The 21860-nt window shown below is 40.6% G+C and overlaps 1 protein-coding gene across 1 annotated transcript in view; it reads left to right on the forward strand.

Annotated features, from left to right (window-relative positions):
* CLSPN (claspin) overlaps positions 1–20488 on the forward strand; it is a 28575-nt gene extending 8087 nt beyond the window's left edge. The window contains exons 5-25 of the mRNA XM_006777306.2: positions 201–278; positions 598–670; positions 1575–1683; positions 1838–2415; positions 6176–6367; positions 8096–8328; positions 9239–9417; positions 9519–9583; positions 10111–10310; positions 10695–10849; positions 11986–12212; positions 12758–12869; positions 14231–14306; positions 14510–14613; positions 17136–17300; positions 17408–17529; positions 17929–18056; positions 18636–18738; positions 19298–19380; positions 19604–19765; positions 20086–20488. Coding sequence (XP_006777369.1) covers positions 201–278; positions 598–670; positions 1575–1683; positions 1838–2415; positions 6176–6367; positions 8096–8328; positions 9239–9417; positions 9519–9583; positions 10111–10310; positions 10695–10849; positions 11986–12212; positions 12758–12869; positions 14231–14306; positions 14510–14613; positions 17136–17300; positions 17408–17529; positions 17929–18056; positions 18636–18738; positions 19298–19380; positions 19604–19765; positions 20086–20196 — 3255 coding nt within the window. The 3' untranslated portion in view covers positions 20197–20488. The remainder of the gene's footprint in view (positions 1–200; positions 279–597; positions 671–1574; positions 1684–1837; positions 2416–6175; positions 6368–8095; positions 8329–9238; positions 9418–9518; positions 9584–10110; positions 10311–10694; positions 10850–11985; positions 12213–12757; positions 12870–14230; positions 14307–14509; positions 14614–17135; positions 17301–17407; positions 17530–17928; positions 18057–18635; positions 18739–19297; positions 19381–19603; positions 19766–20085) is intronic.
* Positions 20489–21860: the final 1372 nt, after the last annotated feature.

Here is a 21860-nt window from a genome sequence, read left to right on the forward strand (position 1 = left end):
AATGAGAGCCCAAACTCCATTTGAGACATCTAATTTGTTTTCTAGGCATTATAGTGTGCTATGTTTAAAATTTTCTGTTTATAATTATTGACATATTACTAATGTAGCATGATGTAATGTTGGAGCATAAACGCAATCTTTGAGTAAGCTTATTTCAGTTTCATTTTTGTCCCTATTATTTAACTCGTCATCTCTTTTAGAAAAAGCAACTATCTTTGGAGAGTGGCATTTCTTCATATGAAGAAGAAAGTGAGTTATCAAAAGGCACCATGAGAAAGGTGAGGTGGAGCCCTGTACTATATAGTTGTCATGTGGTCTCTTTCCCCAGGAGATTGTGAATTTCTCAGGGATAATATTTTATCATGTTTATCATATTTTCCTGGTACCCAAGATAATGCTTTGTACATAGGAGGGACACAAATATGGATTGAATTGAATTCTTTGTGACTTGCAAATGAATGAACTCCTTGGTTAATATTGTATTGAGCTTATTTGTGCTTACTATTACCTCTCCGTCCTCTTTTCTTGAAAAGAGCGAACTCTTTCTGAATGTCTATGCATAGCATTAATGTACTCTCACTTTTTGTTTTCTTTAAGGAAAGGAAGGCAGCCAAGTTAAGTAAGGAAGCATTAAAAAAACTACACAGTGAGACTCAGCGCCTTATTCGAGGTAATCCAAATCAGTATAGTAAACTTGGAGGCAAATCACAATATTTCTTTGTAAGCTCAATTTAGATGGGGATTTTTGCTTGTTTAACACTCCTCCTAATATGAATTGGATTGTAATATCAAGTTTAGGATGGATCTTGGTGGATGACTATTGTTCTGAAGCCCCTGGGACATTACTACAAACAGAAAATTTTCAGAACTATAGTCGCGGTAAGGAGGAAAGTCTTTTTTGTTTTTGTTCTTTTTTTCAGAAATTTTATGAGTTTATTTCAGTTCATTTGAGCCAAATTGATGACATGCTGGAAAGGAAGATCTTAAATGCTCCAGAGAGGTTTTTTGTTTTTCATGGTTTTCTATGGACCAGCTGCATCAGAATCCCTTTGGGAACTTTACAAATATGTAAATTCTTAGCCTCCACAGAAAGTCTGACTCAATAGGCTTGAAATGGGGTCCAAGAATCTGTATTTTTTAAGAACTTCCTGGACCAGTTTGATTTCACAACTAGGTTAAAAGCCACTGGTCTATCTTGGTGGGCGGGACGGGGTGGGAGAGGGGAGATGGGAAGAGGTTAACCAAAGAACTTATACGCATATATGCATAACCAATGGACACAGACAATAGTGTGGTGAAGGCCTGGGGTGGGGCAGGGGCTGGGAAGAGGGAAACTAAGGAAGGGGTTGTTGGGGGACATCTGTAATACTGTCAAGAATAAAAAAAATAAAGAATTTTTTAAAAAGCCACTAGTCTTCAGGGATTTCTTTTGTACTTAGATCCTGTCTTTATTAAAGCCAGGATTGTTTTCTATTTCTGGTGATGGCTTTGGCTTACTGTTTAGTTAACTGAATATAAAGCGACATTTCAGAATATACAGTATATAGATTTACTTGTTTTGTTCCATTTTGTAGAGTCTGCACTTAATCTTCCGTATCATATGCCTGAGAATAAAACCATTCATGATTTCTACAAACGTAAACCCCGGCCCACTTGGCAGGGAAATGCCATGGCCCTACTAAAGTAAGAACCCTCTTTCCTGTGATTATACTTTCCATAAATAGTTCAGATTCCTTATACCCTCCGTACCAATTTCACTGGTTCATTCTGTGCTAAATGATGAGAATGTTTCACATTTAGGATAATTTTCAACTCCAGCTTATTTCCCCTTCACTAGGTCGTCTAAGTATCAGTCAAGCCATCACAAAGAAATCACAGACACTGCCAACACCACTGAGATGAGCAGTGACCATCATAGCAAAGATTCTGAGCCAACAGCAGGTGCAGGCTATGAAATGGAAGCTAATGCACTCCCTGCAGTTTCCAAGGAACTCCAGATGACCACTGGACCAGATGAGTCTTGCAGTAAAGATCTGATGGTAAGTGAAGAGCCGGAAATTCAGGAGAAACAGGAGCAGAGGGATGCTATACCTTCTCCGGGGGACAGCTCAGTGGCACAGGAGGAATCCAGCTTCCTTGGGAACATGGTCAATGACGGGTCTGAGACTGCAGGGCATGTGGCACCTGAACCTGATGCCCTGGAAGGAGAAGGCCTGCAAAAAAAAGAAGAAGCAGATGAGAAGGTGGAAGAGCCCAGGCAGCAAACCAAATCAGCAGCAGTCGTGCCGCCTGAGAAAGTGAGGAGGTTCACACTGGATAGACTTAAGCAACTGGGAGTAGATGTTTTCGTTAAACCTCGGCTGGGTGCTGATGAAGATTCCTTTGTGGTACTTGAAGAACCTGAACCCAACAGAGGTAATCCTTTGAATTGTGGGGGGTCTCCCCAGAGTAGTTTATTCGACGGCATTCAATTGCATGCCACTTTGGAGGACAGGGAACCCAGGAGAAGCCAACAACCACACATGATCTTATTCTATAGATGTACAGGCATCCTGTTTTATTGTGCTTCACCTATTGCACTTCACAGATGTTGCATTTTTTTTACAAATTGAAGGCAGGTCCCTCCACCAGCAAAATGATTATGACTTGCTTTATTGTAATACTTGCTTTATTGTGGTGGTCTGGAACTGAACCCGCAATATCTCTGAGGTATGCCTGTACTAGATAGGGTAGAATCCCATTTAGATAAATTTGGCAGTGTATCAGAATATTCTAAACCTTGTTTAAAATTGAAGCCTATTCATAGCTTTATATATGAAAGAGGTACATTGCTATTGTGTTCTGATATGACATTCATAAAAGCATTACTATTCAGTTTTTCACAAAGAAAAATATTTTAGTTCAGGAAATTGCAAAGCTGAATTTCTTCTTATTTATTTTTTTTTTTTACTCTATTCAGCAAATATTTTACTATCCACTACATGTAAGATGCTATAGGGGCATACCAAGGGAAATCTGACATTTATTCTACACTTAAGCTACTTACACTGTAGTAGGGAAGATAAGTATGCAGAAGAGAAAGTGGTGACATCTTTTAAAACATGAGTCACTGATTATGAAAAAAAAAATTAAATAATGTGGAGAAAAGGGAAAAAAGGTTAAAATTTCTTTCTTTGCTGAAAGAAACTTTTAGATTAAAGTGCTTTGGGCCCTGGCTGGGTAACTCAGTTGGTTGGAGCGTCATCCAGCCAAGGTTTCAAGTTCATTTTTATTTTATTTATTTTTTTAAAATATATTTTATTGATTTTTTACAGAGAGGAAGGGAGAGAGATAGAGAGTCAGAAACATCGATGAGAGAGAAACATCGATCAGCCGCCTCCTGCACATCCCCCACTGGGGATGTGCCCGCAACCCAGGTACATGCCCTTGACCGGAATCGAACCTAGGACCTTTCAGTCGCAGGCCGACGCTCTATCCACTGAGCCAAACCGGTTTCGGCTCAAGTTCATTTTTAGGGCACATACCTAGTTAGGTTGGATCCCCAGTTGTGGTGTATACAGGAAGCCAGCTCTCTCTCACATCAGTGTTTTTCTCTCTCTCTAAAAATCAATAAAAACATATAATAATAACAATAAATTAAAAATAAAGTGCTTTTGGAATTCAGAGGAGGGATAAGTTTTTTCCAATAGGTGGTTAAAGAAAGTCTTGAAGAGTGGGTGGATGCTCACTGAGTTGAGTATGCTCTTTGGCCTCTCTAAGCCATCTTGTAAAAACAAAAATTGAAAAAATAGCACTCTTTCACAAGTCTACCGAGAGGATTTGTTAAAATCATGAATACAATTAGATAGCGCAAAGAAGCACTCAAATAGTGGCTGCTACTTTTACTAGTGTTATTAGTGAAATTAATACATCAAGATTCACTAAACAATTTATGGTTGGCAGGTACTATGTTATCCACAGTTTTGTTCTGTTGGACTAGAAATTATCTAAACAGTTCCAGACTAAGAGAGAACAAACATTTTTGGTGTTTTTTAATCTTCACCAGAGGTTATTTTTTCCATTGATTTCTAGAGAGAGTGGAAGGGAGGGAGAGTGGAGAGGGAGAGAGAAACATCTATGTGAGAGATACATTGATTGGTTGCCTCCTGCACGCACCCCTCCTGGAGCTATGGAACCAGCAATTTCTTGTTCACTGCCTTCCCCTACTTTGAGTAGGGTCTTCTGGCTTGTTCCCTACTCTATACTCAGTGCTTCCACAGTGGATGACACATAGTAGGCATTCATATTTATCAAATGAATGAATGATCTTTCAAATAGAACTCAAGTATTACTCCCACTTTAGGTAAACTTCCTGACTCAGATAGAATTGGGTGTTGCCTCTGCATTAAAGCAGTACAGCATGACAATTGAGAGCTTAGGCTTTAAAGCAAGACCAGAGTTTGCATCTTTAACGTTGAGTATGCTCTTTGGCCTCTCTAAGCCATCTTTTAAAAACAAAAATTGAAAAAATAGCACTCTTTCACAAGTCTACTGAGAGGATTTGTTAAAATCATGAATACAATTAGATAGCGCAAAGAAGCACTCAAATAGTGGCTGCTACTTTTACTAGTGTTATTAGTGAAATTAATACATCAAGATTCACTAAACAGTTTATGGTTGGGAGGTACTATGTTATCCACAGTATTTGATGTGTAAAATATGCTCAATGAGTCTTTGTTAATTGAATAGATGGGCTTTGTGGAAGTGGAGAGGACATTCTTGGAAGGAACAGAAAGAATGGTACATATTGGGAAGTTCGTGTAAGTCAGTTTGACCAGAACAGCAGGTTGGGGGGGAAGAGTTGTATAACAGCCTAGCCAGTGTGGTTCAGTGGTTGAGGGTCAACCTATGAACCAGGATGTCACGGTGAAAGTTTTGTTCTGTTGGACTAGAAATTATCTAAACAGTTCCAGACTAAGAGAGAACAAACATTTTTGGTGTTTTTTAATCTTCACCAGAGGTTATTTTTTCCATTGATTTCTAGAGAGAGTGGAAGGGAGGGAGAGTGGAGAGGGAGAGAGAAACATCTATGTGAGAGATACATTGATTGGTTGCCTCCTGCATGCGCCCCTCCTGGAGCTATGGAACCAGCAATTGAGATACTTGCCCTTGACTGGGAATTGAACCTGAGACACTTCAGTTCTCATGCTGACGCTCTAACCACTGAGAAAACTGGCCAGGGTGAAAACAAACATTTTTTGAGTACTTAGTATACTAGACACTGCTACATTTTGTTGTATGGAACCAGAAGTTACCTAAGCAGTCCTGGACTGAGAGACAGGAAAGGGAAGAAACTGAATTTTGAGTACCTACTGTGTAGATTCTTTATTAATTGTCTTGTATACAAGTTGGGTGAGTCCAGGGGCAGCCATAAGGAGAATTTCCTTTCTGATTATACTGACTAAGCTAGCATAACAGTTTCACCAAAAAAACTTTTCCAGTCCTGCTGCTGAGTTACATCACTGACTGGATTGTCATTTTATTTTTTCTCTTTTTTAATCGACCTTGCCCATATTTAGTAAGATTTCCAATAAATAGTGAAATGTTCCAAATAGGGAATTTTTTAAAAGGAGCCCTTGAATAATCAAGAATGATGGCATTTTTCCGATCAGTTTGTACTTTAAAAAAAAGAATTGCACATACTTAGAAACTTCATTTGCAAATTTCTACCCTAAATGATTTTTAAGTATGTTGAAGAATTGCAGCAGTTCATTAGTTTGGGTTAAGTTATATGAATTCACAGAGGTGTTAGTAGCAAAGGAGTGCTTGGTGTTTCTGCGTGTGTTTTTTTCTTACGCTAAGTTTCTTTAAAAACTTAGCTTATAATTCCTAACTGGAATCATAAAGAAAAGAGTTTGAGGCCCTAGCTGGTTTAGCTCAGTGGATAGAGCGTCGGCCTGCCGACTGAAGGGTCCCAGGTTCGATTCCAGTCAAGGGCATGTACCTTGGTTGCGGGCACGTCCCCAGTAGGGGGTATGCAGGAGGCAGCTGATCGATGTTTCTCTCTCATCAATGTTTCTAGCTCTCTATCCCTCTCCCTTCCTCTCTGTAAAAAAAAAAATCAATAAAATATATTAAAAAAAAAAAAAGAGTTTGAGCATGGCAAACTGACTTACTGGTTGGCACTTGGGTTTAGAACTGGAAGCCTTGAAGCAGCGTTTCTGGAAGCATGCTAATCCAACAGCCACACCCAGGGCTGCTCAGAAGGTAAATGTGAACATTGTCGTGAAAGAGGTGGGCACTGACGGTAAGGAAGAGCTAAAGGCCGATGTGGTACCTGTGATGTTGGCAGCTGAGAAGCTGGATGGAGTAAGCCACACAAAACCAGGTATTTGCGTTTACTACTTTTTTCTTTTCTTTGTGCTTTGTACTCTGACCAGTCTTTATGCCATTGAAGAAACGATAGTGAAAAGTTACAGGCCCTGGCCGAGTAGCTCTGTTGGTTCATTCCCATACTCCAAGGTTGTGGGTCTGATCCCCGGTTAGGGCACATGCAAGAATCAGTCAAACCACAAATCGATATTTCTCTTTCTGTCTCTGTTTCTGTCTCTGTTGAAAATCAATAAATTTTTAAAAAAGTGATAGAATCTTTTTTCTTGGAGACTTTGGAGAGTGGACAGCAGTACCTCACCATGATTCATGTGTAGCATTGCCTAGAGGTGTGGGGTGGGTAAGATGACTTTATTCCTTAAAACAGCCTTTGTCTTATTTTAAAAAACTAAGTATCTATTGTAGAAAATGCATGAAAATAATAAACAAAACTTCTACAGTCCTCTGTGTATCTATCCTTTTAAACTCTCTTTACATGTTTGTTTTAAAAAAAACAATGCGACAACACCATTCATTCTGCTTTGTAATCCGCTTTTTTGTTTTCAGTGTGTTAGGGACAGGTCTGTTGTTCCCACTCCCACTTTGAAAATATGAGTAATATATCATATTAAAAAATTTAAAACACAGAGGAAAAGGTGTAAATGAAAAATTAGTCTTCCCAAAGGCAACTGTTAACAATTATTTGTTTGTCCTAGGAAAATTCATATGTATATACCATTGGTGTGTGTGTGAGAGAGAGACAGAGATTGACAGAAATTGAATATTCTGTGCCAGGCATTGCTCTAGGTGCTTTACAGAAAATAGCATTAGTATTCTTATTTTATATATGAGGAAATGATATACAAAGCATTTACACAGCCTTCTCAAGTGTTAGAACCAGCAGCCTAATCCAGATACCCTAACCCCAGAGTTCAGATACACATTTTGTTGCTTTTGAGGATTTTTTTTAACAGCTGCATAAAATTTCCTTGCATGAGTATAAGATGATTTGTTTAACCATACTCTTATTAGTGGACATATTGTTTGTTCCAGTTTTTGGTATTTCATATAATGTACTTCCTAGTATGAGATATATCTTGGTATATTTGGATGTAAAATTTCTTACAGTGAAATCAAATTTTGATGTATATCATTTCATTGTTCTTCAAAATAGTTGTCCCAATTTATACTCTGAATAATGTTTCCTCCTGTTAATTCATATTATCAAACCTAAGATGTGCTAAATATATAAAATGTGGTATCTCTTTATTTTGCTTTGTAGCTCTTTAATTAGAAGCAAGGTTAAACATTATTTTTAACTTATTTATTAACAATATGTGCATTTTCTGTGAACTCCCAGTACATATCCTATGCCCATTTTACTCTTGAATTGTTCTCTTTTTCTTCAAAATAGATCAGTTTATCAATGTTTTCTTTCATGGCTTCTGAGCCAGAGACTATTGAAATCCCACACCTCCTCCCTTTTTTTGCCTTTTTAATAATAAGTTTATAATCTTTGCGTAGTATATTATCCCAGGGTGTAGAACATAATTCTGGAAGTTCTCTTTTACACTTGACATCATAATAATCCCCATTTGTTAAAGTAACAAAAGCCTAGAGTACTAAGATCTCTGCCCTTTTGGGATGTGACGAGAACACTTGGGGAGTTGCCTAAAACGCACACTTCCATTATTGTAGTGTGGAGTCAGTCATTATGTCTAACGCATGCCTTCATATTGCTGTTCAGGTGAAAAGCTTCAGGTGCTGAAAGCTAAACTACAAGAAGCAATGAAACTCCGAAGGTTAGAGGAGCGCCAGAAGCGCCAGGCATTGTTTAAATTAGATAATGAAGATGGATTTGAAGAAGAGGAGGAGGAGGAGGAGGAGGAGGAGGAAGAAATGACGGATGAGTCTGAGGAAGATGGAGAAGGGGAGGAAGAGGAAAAGTTAGAGGAAGAGGAGGAAGAAGGCAGTCACGAGGTTTCTGGCAATTATGTAATTTTGTTACTTGGTCATGATGAATAAGGAAAAGCTAAGAGTCCGATTTGAATGAGTATAATAAGCATGTTCAATTGTGTAAGAGATTTTAGGGGCAGGCAGAATGCAGCTAGCTCATGTGTACCTCATTCTTGGTGCATTCAGTTTAGTTGGCACCACTGAACACCTACAGTTCGCAGAGCCATGGTTTGTGTTACTTTATATTATGTAACACAATGCTAGCATGAAATGGCTTTGTGTGAATAAGGACTTTTGTCTGTGTTGTTTATTTAGATTTCTTTGTTTAGAATAAAAAGCAGTTTTAACCTTGGCCAAGTTGAAGCCTGGGCAGGCCGAGACCTTCCTGTAATAATTGCATTCTTGATTGAGGAGGGTATTTGTAGAAGGGTCTCTTATCCTTGTTCCATGGTTTTCCGCTGAGGGAACATAGGTGATGACACGATTTTTTTGTATTAGAAATATGAAAGGCTTCCTTGTTTGAACACTGGAGTCCCTTGAAAGAGTTGGTTAACAGTTAGCCTGGGGAGAGAAAGAAGAAAGCAGTGGCTGAACTGGGTAGCATGTCACAGTCTGTGATTGGTTTGAGGTCAGTAGTCGTCCTGCAATCTCAGGCTAATCATTTAACCTCTCATTGCCTCAAATATTAATTCCAGTTTTCTTTCACAATTTTAAAGTAATTTTGGGAGGGTAAAAGGTAAAATAAGTATGAAAGAACTCTAAAAGTGTAAGGGAGAGTTATATTCTTGATAATGGTGGGACCAGATTTCTTTCGGGTTTACCTTTTCAGATGTAAGATGTGACCAAGCAGTCATTTTTCAGGCCAACAGTGTGTTTGCTTTAAACATTTTTTTGACATGTATTATTTTGTTTTGGGGTGGTGTGATTGATAAAGACGGCAGAATTCCTTCTCGGTAATGAAGAAGTAGAAACCAAAGATGAGAAAGAAATGGACAAAGAAAACAATGATGACAGTAGTGAAATGGGCAAGTCAGTTGACCTTCCGTCTGTTCTTAAGCCTCTCTCATCAGATTCTACCGTTCTCCTATTTAAAGACAACTCTTCCAAGATGGAGTAAGTAATTCTCTCTAAGGAAAGATAAGATTCCCTTGGATTTGCCCCTCTAGTGAGAAGCAGAAACAGATACTCAAACAGTTTACTTTCTTGTTTTGTAGTTACTTTCCTAGTGAAGAAAAATCAGAAACAGATGAAAACTCAAGCAAAAGGCCTAACAAACTGGGTAAATAGTGACTCTTTCACAGAACTTGACTTCTGTTTGATCTTTCACTTTTGCTACTTAAGGACTATGATTCCATAAGGTTCCATTTTTTGAGCCCTAGTGGCATTTTCCCATTCTTACATGTGGCAATGAAAGCAGTTTTTGAATTGGAATATATTTTTTTGGTCTGGTTTTTTAAAACTTATATGCAGTTTCTTTATAGTTGACCATGGGCATCTAATAGGTCTGTAGTAAGTGTATGGATTGTGTGAACCATGAAACATTTCCATGGAGATCAGAGGGAGATGTGTAAGTGATTTGGATAATGGAGAGAGTGATCATAGGCGTTAGGTAGGGTGACAGATGGATCTTTCAGGTGTTACTTAGCTCAGAGTGATAAGCCTTGATTAACTTAATGATTTGGAACATATTATTTGAGAAACTTGCCTGTGAATGTTACCTGACAGTTTCATCCTCAATTCTTTTTCCTAAACAAACCCACTTTATTTCTGGAATCACATACCTAAAAGTGACTTCTCTTTCTTTAGATGAAGAGGATTCATGCTCATTGCTAACAAAGGAGAGCAGCCACAATAGCAGCTTTGAATTGATTGGCTCCACAATTCCATCCTATCAGCCTTGCAACAGACAAACAGGCCTTGGGACTAGTTTTACCCCGTTAGCAGCAGGATTTAGATCTCCTTCCCCGGGGCTGTTTCGAGCCAGTTTGGTCAGCTCAGCTTCTAAGGTAAGATGGTAATGGTTTTCCGATCTCCTCCCCCTTTTGCTTCCCACGATGCTTAAGTAAAATGTGTCCCAGCCAACCAACTCCTACCCCATTATGTATGTTCAGTTTAAAAATCCACCCTGTGTGTGCTCCCTTCAATAGCTCAGCTGGTAGAGTGGAGGACTTTAAAAATCCACCCTGTGTATTAAAAACAAGCTTCATCCAGTGTTCTTACTTTCTCGGAGATATTTTTCTTTATGCTTCTCTTGGCTATTCATTGTCCTCCTCAATTGCAGTTGCCTGAGAGCGAATTAAATATTGCAAATAGCAACTTCTGTTGTTGTCATGACAGTGAATGATATTTGTAAAATGTTATGTTTTTGTTTGGTTTTATTTTGGTGCCAGAGTTCAGAAAAGCTGTCTGAGCCTTCACTTCCCATAGAGGATTCCCAGGATCTATATAACGCCTCCCCAGAGCCTAAGACACTTTTCCTAGGAGCAGGAGATTTCCAGTTCTCTTTAGAAGATGACACGCAGAGCCAACTGTTGGATGCAGATGGGTTGGTAGTTTTATGTTTTTGTGGGTGGGAAGGTGCTGGGCACTGCTTAAATTTGTTTAAAAATAAAGTGAGCTTCTGTCACTCCATCTGTGCTTTCTCATCTGAGAAAGAGAAGATGTACAGACCATTAGTATTACATTCTGCAAGCTTGAACAAAGTCTCTCCAGAATGTGAAATGTAAATAGCCCTTGCTGGCATCCTTCAATCTCCACCTCATTTGAAATACATAGCTCTTGTTTTTTTGTTTTTTTTTAAGAAAGCTACCCAAGGGCAAGATTTTTTATATATATAAATTATTTTTAATATATTCTTATTGATTTTTTTACAGAGAGGAAGGGAGAGGAATAGAGAGTTAGAAACATTGATGAGAGAGAAACATTGATCAGCTGCCTCCTGCACACTTCCCACCGGGGATGTGCCCGCAACCGAGGTACATGCCCTTGACTGGAATCGAACCTGGGACCCTTCAGTCTGCAGGCCGACGCTCTATCCACTGAGCCAAACCGGTTAAGGCAAAATGCATAGCTCTTGTAAAGGCATCAGAGTTCCATGTATCCATCCTACTATCTTATGATTGTTGGGTGGGATTGAAAATTGACAGGTCTGTGGCACATTACATGGCCATAACACCAAGCCCTACTCTAACATCATCTGAAGCCAAAATTATCCCTTTACCCTTTACCTTCTGAATAGCATTTATTCTTTTGTAAAACTTTCTCCCTTTAGATTATCACAAGGCTGAAGGTTGAATCTTTTGTCTTCTGGTTTGGGATTCAGCTTCTAACTTTGGTAATGGAAATGAGTTGTGTTTTTCTCCCACTACTTTGTTTTTCTCCCTAGAGCATTTCTTTTTTTTTTTTTAAGATTTCAATGTGTTTGGTTTTTTTTAAATATATTTTATTGATTTTTTATAGAGAGGAAGGGAGAGAGATAGAGAGTTAGAAACATCAATGAGAGAGAAACATCGACCAGCTGCCTCCTGCACATCTCCCACTGGGGATGTGCCCGCAACCCAAGTACATGCCCTTGACCGGAATCGAACCTGGGACCTTTCAGTCTGCAGGCCGACGCTCTATCCACTGAGCCAAACCGGTTCTGGCCCTAGAGCATTTCTTAACTCTTCATTGTGCTTGTAGGTTCTTAAATGTTAGAAACCACAGGAATCAGTACCAAGCTTTGAAACCTCGATTGCCATTGGCCAATATGGATGAGAATGCCATGGACGCTAACATGGATGAGCTGCTGGATTTGTGCACTGGAAAATTCACTTCTCAGGCGGAGAAGGCTCTGCCAGGGGAGAGTGACAAGAAAGAGAACATGGAGGAACTTCTGAATCTTTGTTCAGGAAAATTTGCCTCCCAGGGTAAATATCCAACAAGTGCATCAGGCTTGCCCCAGCCAGCTACCGTAAGCCAGTTTCCTTGAAAAGAAGCCCCTTACTCTTGGGTGAAAGGTTTGCAGAAAACAGAGTGCGATAGCTTCTTGTATGTAGGTTGAATTCACAGCTTAGCTCCCTGACATTCACCAGAGCCCTTTTCTTAGGGTGGTAAAGTGTCGACTTAAGATTGCTCTTAGTATTTGTGCAAAGCTTAGAAAAGTGTCTGGTGTGAGATTAATATAAATGTTAATTTGTTGTTCCTACCTGCACACCTTCTCTTCCCCCCGACACCCCTGCTAAAATGTAAGCTCTGTGGAAGTTGGGATCTTTGTTTTGTTCACTATTGTATCCCTGTTGCCTGGCACATGGTGAGCACTAAATAAGGATTTGTTGAATGAATGAATAGCTGATGAGGTCTTTTTGGCAAGCGTACTTTAGAACTGTATTGAGCTGGCATGTCTCAGATGGCTGGGAAAGGAGGATAAAGCTGTCATTCCTTGGTGACAGATCTTTTTTTTATTGTGATGTAGATGACTCCGCTCTGGCTCCATCAGAGTTAAATAAACAGGAGAAGGAGAGCAGCATGGATGATCCGATGGAAGAAGCACTTGCTCTTTGTTCAGGCTCTTTCCCAACAGACAGGTGAGTCTCAGTGATTGGTGGGAACTTGGGAAGGCCTGGTCTTCTGATAAAATTCTGGGGTCATGTTCTCTGGATTTAGCAACAACTGGCTATCACGAGGGCTTCCTAACTTGTTTGAGAGCATTACAGAGGGCCTGAGTCTCATATTTGTATCTAAGGAAACTATAATGCTTTTATTTAGTTGGTGGAGAATAGAGCAAAAACAAAAAGGTGGGGGGGGCAAAAATAAGCACATGAAAGTGCTCAAAAGCACTAATAATTAGGGAAATGCAAGTCAAAATCATAAGATACTACCTCACACCCATTAGAATGGCTACTATTAAAATACACACACACAACAACAACAACACACACACACAAAACTGTCCAGAAAATAACTATTGGTGGGGATATGGAGAAATTGGAATCCTTGTGCTCTGTTGGTAGGAATGTAAACATAAGCTGCTATGGAAAACAGAATGGCAGTTCCTAAAAAAAATGTTCAAAGTAGAATAAATATGATTCAGCATTTTCACTTTTGGGTTAATATACAAAAGAAGTGAAAACAGGGACTCAGATATTTGTACCCCCGTGTTTATAGCAGCATTATTTTTAATAGTCAAAAGGTGAAAGCAGCCCAAATGGATACAAAATGTGTTGTGTGTATGTTATATACATAGACAATGGAATATTATTCAGCCTTAAAAAGGAAAGAAATTCTGATTAATGCTATAACATGGATCAACTGTGAGGATGTTATGCTAACTGAAATAAGCCAATCACAAAAATACAAATACTATGTGATTCCACTTATTTGAGGCACTTAGAATAGTCAAATTCATTGAGACAGAAAGTAGAAGATGGTTGCTAGGGACTGGGGGGAGGGAAGAATGAGGAGTTGTTTAAAGGGTATAGAGTTTTAGTTTTGCAAGATGAAAAGGGTTCTGAAAGTTAATTCACAACAAATGTGAATGCACTTAACACTAGTGAACTGTACACTTAAAAATGGGCCCGGCTGGTGTGGCTCAGGGGCATCTGTTCAATTTCTGATCAGGGCACATGCATGGGTTGTAGACTCAGTCCCCAGGAGGCATCCAATTGATGATTTTCTCTCATCATAGATGTTTCTATCTCTTTTTCCCTCTCCCTCTCTCAAATCAATTTAAATAAAAACAAAAAATGTTGAAAAAAATGGTTAAGGCGGTAAATTTTTTATGTGTTATATCACAATTTTTTTAATATCACAATTTTTTAAAAATTAAAAGCATAATTTCTTGTATCCAGTTTCTTGAAGATATTTTGTCTTAAAATATTTTCAATTCTTAAATTCTTCTAGTTTGCTTTCAACAACTTACTTATTGATTTGTGGATTTGCATTTTAGAGAAGAAGAAGGTGAAGAGGAGGAATTTGGAGACTTTCGGCTTGTCCCAAATGATAATGAGTTCGATAGTGATGAGGTGAGTTTGATGGGAGCAAAGTAATCATAACTGAACTTCGTGTAGTGCTGCTATATGGGTTTCTTTCCTAGTCTGTGTTCTTGAAAATTCTAGTTTGGCATCTGTCAGGAGCAATTTCGTAGAAGAAGTTTGTAAATTCTGTTTTAGTTGAGGACAAATTTTACTCTGCCTGGCCGTGGGTGTGATCCCATATGATTTTGCAGGATGAACACAGTGACTCTGGTAATGAACATGAGGCCCTGGATGACCATGAGGATGATGATGAAGAAGAGCTCCTGAGGCAATCTGAGAAGTTGAAAAGGCAAATGTAGGTATTATATTCATTCCTTCAGTTGCTAGAAAGTTCTGATGGTTGAGTTGTAGCTTGCCACCTTTTTATTTAAATTTGCTGGTTCTGTTTTTTGTGGTTAGCGTAAAATCCATTCACATGTTATCTCTTGAGTATTCAAAGATGGTCATGTCTTCCTTAAGTGATTTCTGTGCTTAAGGAAGTATACTAGGTCCTTCAGCTGTTTCCCACATGACATTGTTTCCATACTTCTCACATACTGGATATTCTCTTTACCTTCAAGTGTGTCTGACCATATTCCTTGTTCTGGATGCATAGCATACTCTTTAGAATGTAACCAAAGGTCTTAGGAGCTGAGTCACAGTAGACCCTGAGGATCTAGTAGTCAACTAGACTTCCTGGATCTTTTTCCCTATGATTATTCTCATACCAGGTTTTCTTCCTCTTAGTTTGTTGTTGTACTGATCATGAAAGTAAGCCATTTATTTTAGAATATTTAAAAGAATATAGAAAGACTGCCGAAACCGGTTTGGCTCAGTGGATAGAGCGTCGGCTGCAGACTGAAGGGTCCCAGGTTCGATTCCGGTCAAGGGCATGTACCTTGGTTGCGGGCACATCCCCAGTAGGATGTGTGCAGGAGGCAGCTGATCAATGTTTCTCTCTCATCGATGTTTCTAACTCTATCTCTCTCCCTTCCTCTCTGTAAAAAATCAATAAAAATAAAAAAAAGAATATAGAAAGATTAAATAAAAGTCATCTGTGTTCATCATCCAGAATCTTGATGATGGTGGCTATTAACTTTTATTGTGCATATATTTTTATATAGTTGGGATCTGTATAATATTTTATATGTACAATTTTGCTTTCTTTCCCACTTAGTGTATTCATAAGCAATTTCCCATGATGTTACAAGTTTTATTAAGAACATTTTAATAGTCATTGAGTATTATACTTTACTAGAGGCCCGGTGCATGAAATTTGTGCACGGGGGTTGTTGGGGGAGGGGTCCCTCAGCCCGGCCTGTGCTCTCTCGCAGTCCAGGATTCCTTGGGGGATGTCTACCTGCTGGCTTAGGCCCCCTCCCTGCAGAAAACGGGCCTAAGTGGCAGTCAGACATCCTTAGCGCTGTCACGGAGGCAAGAGAGGCTCCCACCACTGCCACTGCACTCGCCAGCTGTGAGCCAGCTTCTGGCTGGGTGGCACTCCCCCTGTGGAGTGCACTGATCACCAGAGGGCAGCTCCTGTGTTGAGTGTCTGCCCCCTGGTGGTCAGTGCACATCATAGTGACCAATTGTTCCGCTACTCGGTTGATTTGCATATTAGCCTTTTATTATATCGGATGATTGATTAATGGGAGTCACAGGACAGCTCAGATTCAATGTGGGAGGGGCTGCACACATGGATAATCTGAGGCAGGGATTCCTATTAGATTTATATTATTGTTTTTAGCCCATTATTCCATTCTATTAAAATCAGTTTTTGGTTCTACTTTATCACCTGTTGAATTAACTGTCTTATACAGCTGTGGATGATCTATAGATTTTTCTAAAGCAGTGGATCTTAAACCATATTTAACTGCAGAATCCTAATGAGATCTTATAAAGAATGACAGCTAAAAGTTGAACTCCTCAAAGAATTCTGCAGAAATGCTAGGATTTAGAGAAACTCAACTTAAAAAACAAACAAACAAGGCCCTGGCCTGGTAGCTCAGTTGGTTAGAGCATCATCCCCATGCTAAGGTTGCGGGTTCGATCCCCAGTCAGGGCACATACAAGAGTAAACCAATGAATGCATAAATAAATGAAACAACAAATTGATGCCCCTCCCTCTCTTTCTATCTCTTTCTCCTGCTCCTCCTCTCTCTCTCTCTCAAATCAATTTAAAAACAAGTCTTTGATAAAAATCAGCTTTCAGAAAGCCATCAAACTTCTGCCAGGCATGGCCATGGATAATAGGACTTTGAACTCAGAGTGGCAGCAGATTTGTTCTCAGTGGGAACTGAAGTAACTAGCAGTGGTTTTGATCACCAGTAACTCTGAGCCTTAATCATGCCTATAACTTGGGTCTTGGTGGGTTGTAAGAAATCCAAGTCTATTTCCTTTCTGTACCATTGTGTCTCCCGGTGAGCTTAAATACAAAACAAGATAGTTTGAACCTTTTAGCAGGTATGTCTCAAATGTATAGAGGAGATTGAGAGTTCTGGCTTTAAATTCACCAACCTGATTAAATCCAGGTTCTGCTACCTCCTAGCTGTGTGACCTTGGGTAAGTAGTTTATTCTCTGAGTCTCAATTCCTTCAACTGTAAATTGAAGGGAATAATAATACCCCCTCCTAAGATAAGGCAACGGTGTCTGTAAAGCACAGTTACTGGCACACAGTATTATGAAATGATAGACTTTTAAGTGTTATCAAAATGTATTACTATAAAGTTAAATGTAACCTTATTTGAGGTGGCTCTATATTCTACTTTTCTCATTGCTTCCATATTCTGTGTTTGTATTCATTGTTGCATTCTCTGTTCTTCAAAATTATCTTCCAGGAGATTGAAGAGATACCTGGAGGATGAGGCCGAGGTGTCAGGGAGTGATGTGGGAAGTGAAGACGAGTATGATGGGGAAGAGATTGATGAATATGAAGAGGACGTAATTGATGAAGTACTTCCTTCTGATGAGGAACTACAGAGTCAAATCAAGAAAATACACATGTCAGTATCCCAACAAGCCCTTCCGGGTAATGGGATATGTCTTAAGGCAGCCCTATAATCACCCAGAGTGGTGTTCGATTTGAACACCATTACTTCTCCTGTTGTAGGAAAACAATGTTGGATGATGATAAGCGACAGCTCCGTTTATACCAAGAGAGGTACCTTGCTGATGGGGATCTGCACAGTGATGGTCCTGGACGAACGAGGAAATTTCGGTGGAAAAACATAGGTATCTTGGTGGTTGTCTTTTTTTTTTTTTAATTGATTTTAGAGAGGAAGGGTGAGGGGGAGAGAGAGAAACATCAATGGTGAGAGAGAATCATTGATTGGCTGCCTCCTGTACTCCCCCCACTAGGATTGAGCCACAACCCAGGCATGTACCCTGACCAGGAATCAAGCCATCACCTCCTGGTTCATAGGTTGACGCTCAACAACTGAGCCATGCTGGCCGGGCTTGGTTTTGTCTTTAGAAAGCAAATGGAAATCAAAACCGTAGCTGGCTGTTGTGGAGGACCTGGATGGGTAGAGTTTGTTCCAGTATAGTAAATGCTAAGAGTTCATTTCTGTCTGTCCAGGTGTCTCTCCTATGGGAATTACAGAGTGCTGATACCTTACCTCTTTGCTTTAGATGATGCCTCCCAGATGGACTTGTTCCACAGAGACTCTGACGATGAACAGATCGAGGAACAGCTTGATGAGACGGAAGCCAGATGGAGGAAGGAGCGAATTCAACGAGAGCAGTGGCTTCGGGACCAGGTAGGAAGTTTGCAAGAAATTCACCTCTTTTGACCCTAGGGTATGAGGAGCGGACCTCGTCACCTAGCCTGTCACAATAGTTTCCAAGTCTTGGGCAGCATATTGATATTCCTTTTATTTTTTTATTTTTATTTTTTTAAATATATTTTATTGATTTTTCACAGAGAGGAAGGGAGAGAGATAGTTAGAAACATCGATGAGAGAGAAACATCCATCAGCTGCCTCCTGCACACCCCCCACCGGGGATGTGCCCGCAACCAAGGTACGTGCCCTTGGCCGGAATTGAACCCGGGACCATTCAGTCTGCAGGCCGACGGCTCTATCCACTGAGCCAAACCGGCCGGGGCTGATGTTCCTTTTAATCCTTGTATTTCCTTTTGTGCTTAGAGAAGGTTCACCATGGGCATTTGTTCATGTTTGTTGGTTCAGAATCTCTTTTTTGGGGGGGGGTGTAAAGTAAGAAAAGGTTGCAGAAAGGGAAAACAAATGATATCCCAGGTATCTTAGCTTCACAATCCAGGCTATGCCAATTATTTGGGGGAGTTGTGGACTTCTATTAATGCTGATTTTTATCTAAAGGCAGAGCAGGGGAAAATTGCACCTGAAGAGGAAGAAATTGGAGAAGACAGTCAGTTTATGATGCTGGCCAAGAAAGTTACAGCCAAAGCATTGCAGAAAAATGGTGAGCTCCTGGTCCTCAGGGTCTAGTCCCCTGGAGCTGACTCCAACCTTCAGCGGCTGTTGTAGCCTAGTCATGGGCCCGTGTCTCATATTGTCTTAAAGAAGCGGGGAGAGACAGTGTTCTTGGATCTTTGTCTGTTGGGCTGTGCATATTGTACTTATGAGTGTCAGTAGCTGGTTTTGCTTTATGTTCTAAGGTAGTTCATAGGAATGAATTCTGGATTTTTTATTTAGTTGCCCAGCATTAAATACCTAAGTGTTTGAGCTGGAATTTGAAGCCAGATATATCTAACTCCAGAGCTGAAGCTCTTAAACATACTCCACACTTTACCATTCTTGCTTTTTGTTATTACTGTTAGTGACTAGTCAGTAAGTTCAGTTTGGTTGGCTGTCTTCTTGTAGCCACTTGCTATGGTTTCAAGTCACCATTATAAAGTAATCAGAGTTCCTGTGGCTTTAGTTTATTGGTTTAGTTAAAGGCCTCTTAGCTTGTTTAGATTTAAAAGTAATTATCCCTAATTTTGCCCAGAACAAGCCTCTCTGTCATTTTTTCTTTTCAGCCAATCGCACTGTGGTTATACACGAATCAACACCTTTACTCAGAAATCCTTTTGAAGCCATCAGGCCGGGAAGTGCCCACCAGGTTGGTTGGGGACATTGTTAGCCTGACGTCATGATCTACAGTATTATAAAGGCCCAGGTCAAGCTAGGGGAATACTCTCATTGCGGGAGGGAGGTCCATGGCAAAGGACCCTGCTATTTCTCTTCTACCAAGTGGGGTAGGAATATGTCCTCAGGGAGACAGCGACTTCTCATTCTTTCTTTGGCACTTGGATTTTGATACCAAATGACTCTTCTTTCCTCAGCCAAAGACAGGCTCACTGCTAAACCAGCCCAAAGCTGTACTTCAGAAACTGGCTGCCCTCTCTGACCTCAACCCCAGTGCTCCCCGAAATTCAAGAAACTTTGTCTTCCATACACTTTCTCCTGTCAAGGCTGAGGCAGCAAAGGAATCATCCAAGCCTCAGGTAGGGAATTTGAGAACTGATTTGATGGCTTCGCAAAGCAGAATTTATTTGTTAATTTAAAAAAAACACGTATTTCTGGCATAAAGACTTATGCTTCGGTGTTAATCTTGCACTCCTCAGTAAGGTACAAGGGGATTGCTACCCCCAATAGGTAATCAGTTTTCAGATTTGCATTTCTGGAAACTTTGTTTGTTTCTTTCTTTTTCTGTTGTTAATCATTTATGATTTAACTCTGAGTAAATTAGCTAAAGGGCTGGTTGAAGGTAAGCACTGCCATGAGGGTTTTGAGCTGGCCGTGACTCTCTCTCTCTGCTCTCCAGGTGAGGAGAAAGGACCCATCCGTAATGAGAACGCCTTCACCTAAGCGCCTCAAAACAGATGATAGCACTTCAGGATCGAAGCAGAGCATCTTCACATACTTGGAAAGCTAACACCAGGGGGTGCCAGTGCCTACTTTGAGACTGCTTTGAGAAGTTCTGGCATTGAAAGTTGGAATCGATGCTCACGTGGATGGGTCTTCCCTTCCTTCAGAATCGATGCATTAAGATTGCCGACAGAGACTCCAGTTCTTTCCACTGCATGGCTCTGGACAACTCTTTCCTGTCCCAGTATTATTTCCTGGGTTGGCCACTAATCTTAATTCTGCAAGGTTTACAACATTGACTCATGGGATACTTGGGTGAAGACTTAGTTCCTTCATTAAATATTTGCCATTTTATCCTAGCAGCTTCCTGGGTTGATACCTTTGTGAAAGGAGGGCTTGAGGAAGAGTAGGAGGAGGGAAAAGTGTGGCATTACAGAAATGTACAGAAAGCAGTGACTGTCAGTACCAGCATGACTCCTTCATGCCCCTCAGATCTGTACCATGGTGACCAGGACCCAGTGAAAGAGCTACTTAGAGGACCTACGCACCTCTGGGCAGTCCATTAGTCTTGCCCTTTTCATTTTCCTGTTTCCTCTTCCCAAGACAGCCCCAAGTGTCCAGCAAACCTTTGCTTCCTTTATGATGTGGACTCACTCTGGTACTCAAATCAGAAAGATGTTGGCCCAATTTTCTGGTATATGAGGATGAAGATGCAACATGAGATATCCCATGGGACAGAGAGCTCTCTCCTGGGACTAAATTCTCAATTTGAAACACTTGTTCAAGGACATCCCTTCTCATCCTGACAAAAAGAAGTATAACCAGAGGCATTTAATACTTCATTACCTATTTTGAGAGAAGGCCATCATGAAGCTTAATCAAAATATTGTTAAGAGAGTCCTGGCTTGTGTGGCTCAGTTGTGGAATGTCATCCTGTGCACCAAAAGGCTGGGGGTTTAATTACCAGTCAGAGCACATACCTGGGTTTCAGGTTCAATCTCCGCTCGGTGCATGTGGAAGGCAACCAATCAATGTCTCTCTCTCTCTCTCTCTCTCTCTCTTTCTCTCTCTCTCTCTCTCCTCGCTCTTCGCATATACTAGAGGCCTGGTGCATGGATTCGTGCACTGGTGGGGTCCCCCAGCCTGGCTTGCGCCCTCTTGCAATCTGTGACCCCTCAGGGGATGTCGGACTACCCGGTTCAGCCCGATCCCCTGCAGGCCAGGCTGAGGGACCCCATTGGTGCATGAATCCGCGCACCAGGCCTCTAGTATGCATATAAGATCTTTGGTTAATCTCTTTCCATCCTCCCCCCTTCCCTGTGAGATTCATCAGTCTGTTCCATGTTTCCATGCCTGTGCATTGAGCGTCTGCCCCCTGGTGGTCATTGCGTGTCATAGTTACCAGTCGGACAGTCACTTAAGCTTTTATATATATTGCTAGAGGCCCGTTGCAGGAAGATTCCTGCAAGAATAGGGCTTGCTGTGGCCGGAGTGAAGCAGAGAAGGGAGCAAAACCCGCTGAGGCGGGCTTCACTCCTGCCTTCGCCACCCCGCTTGCTTCCCTCCTGTCTCCGCTGCCCCGCTTGCTTCTTCACGGCTTCGCTCCCTTCTGCAGCACTTGGCTTCCTTCTACGTTGTCTTCAGTGTTCACTCCTCGCGCCTGTGTATGCAAATTAACCACCATCTTTGTTGGGTTAATTTGCATACTCATCTGATTGGCTGGTGGGCTTA

The sequence above is a fragment of the Myotis davidii genome, unplaced genomic scaffold (assembly GCF_000327345.1).
Source record: "Myotis davidii unplaced genomic scaffold, ASM32734v1 scaffold88, whole genome shotgun sequence".
In the NCBI taxonomy this organism is placed as follows: Eukaryota; Metazoa; Chordata; class Mammalia; order Chiroptera; family Vespertilionidae; genus Myotis; species Myotis davidii.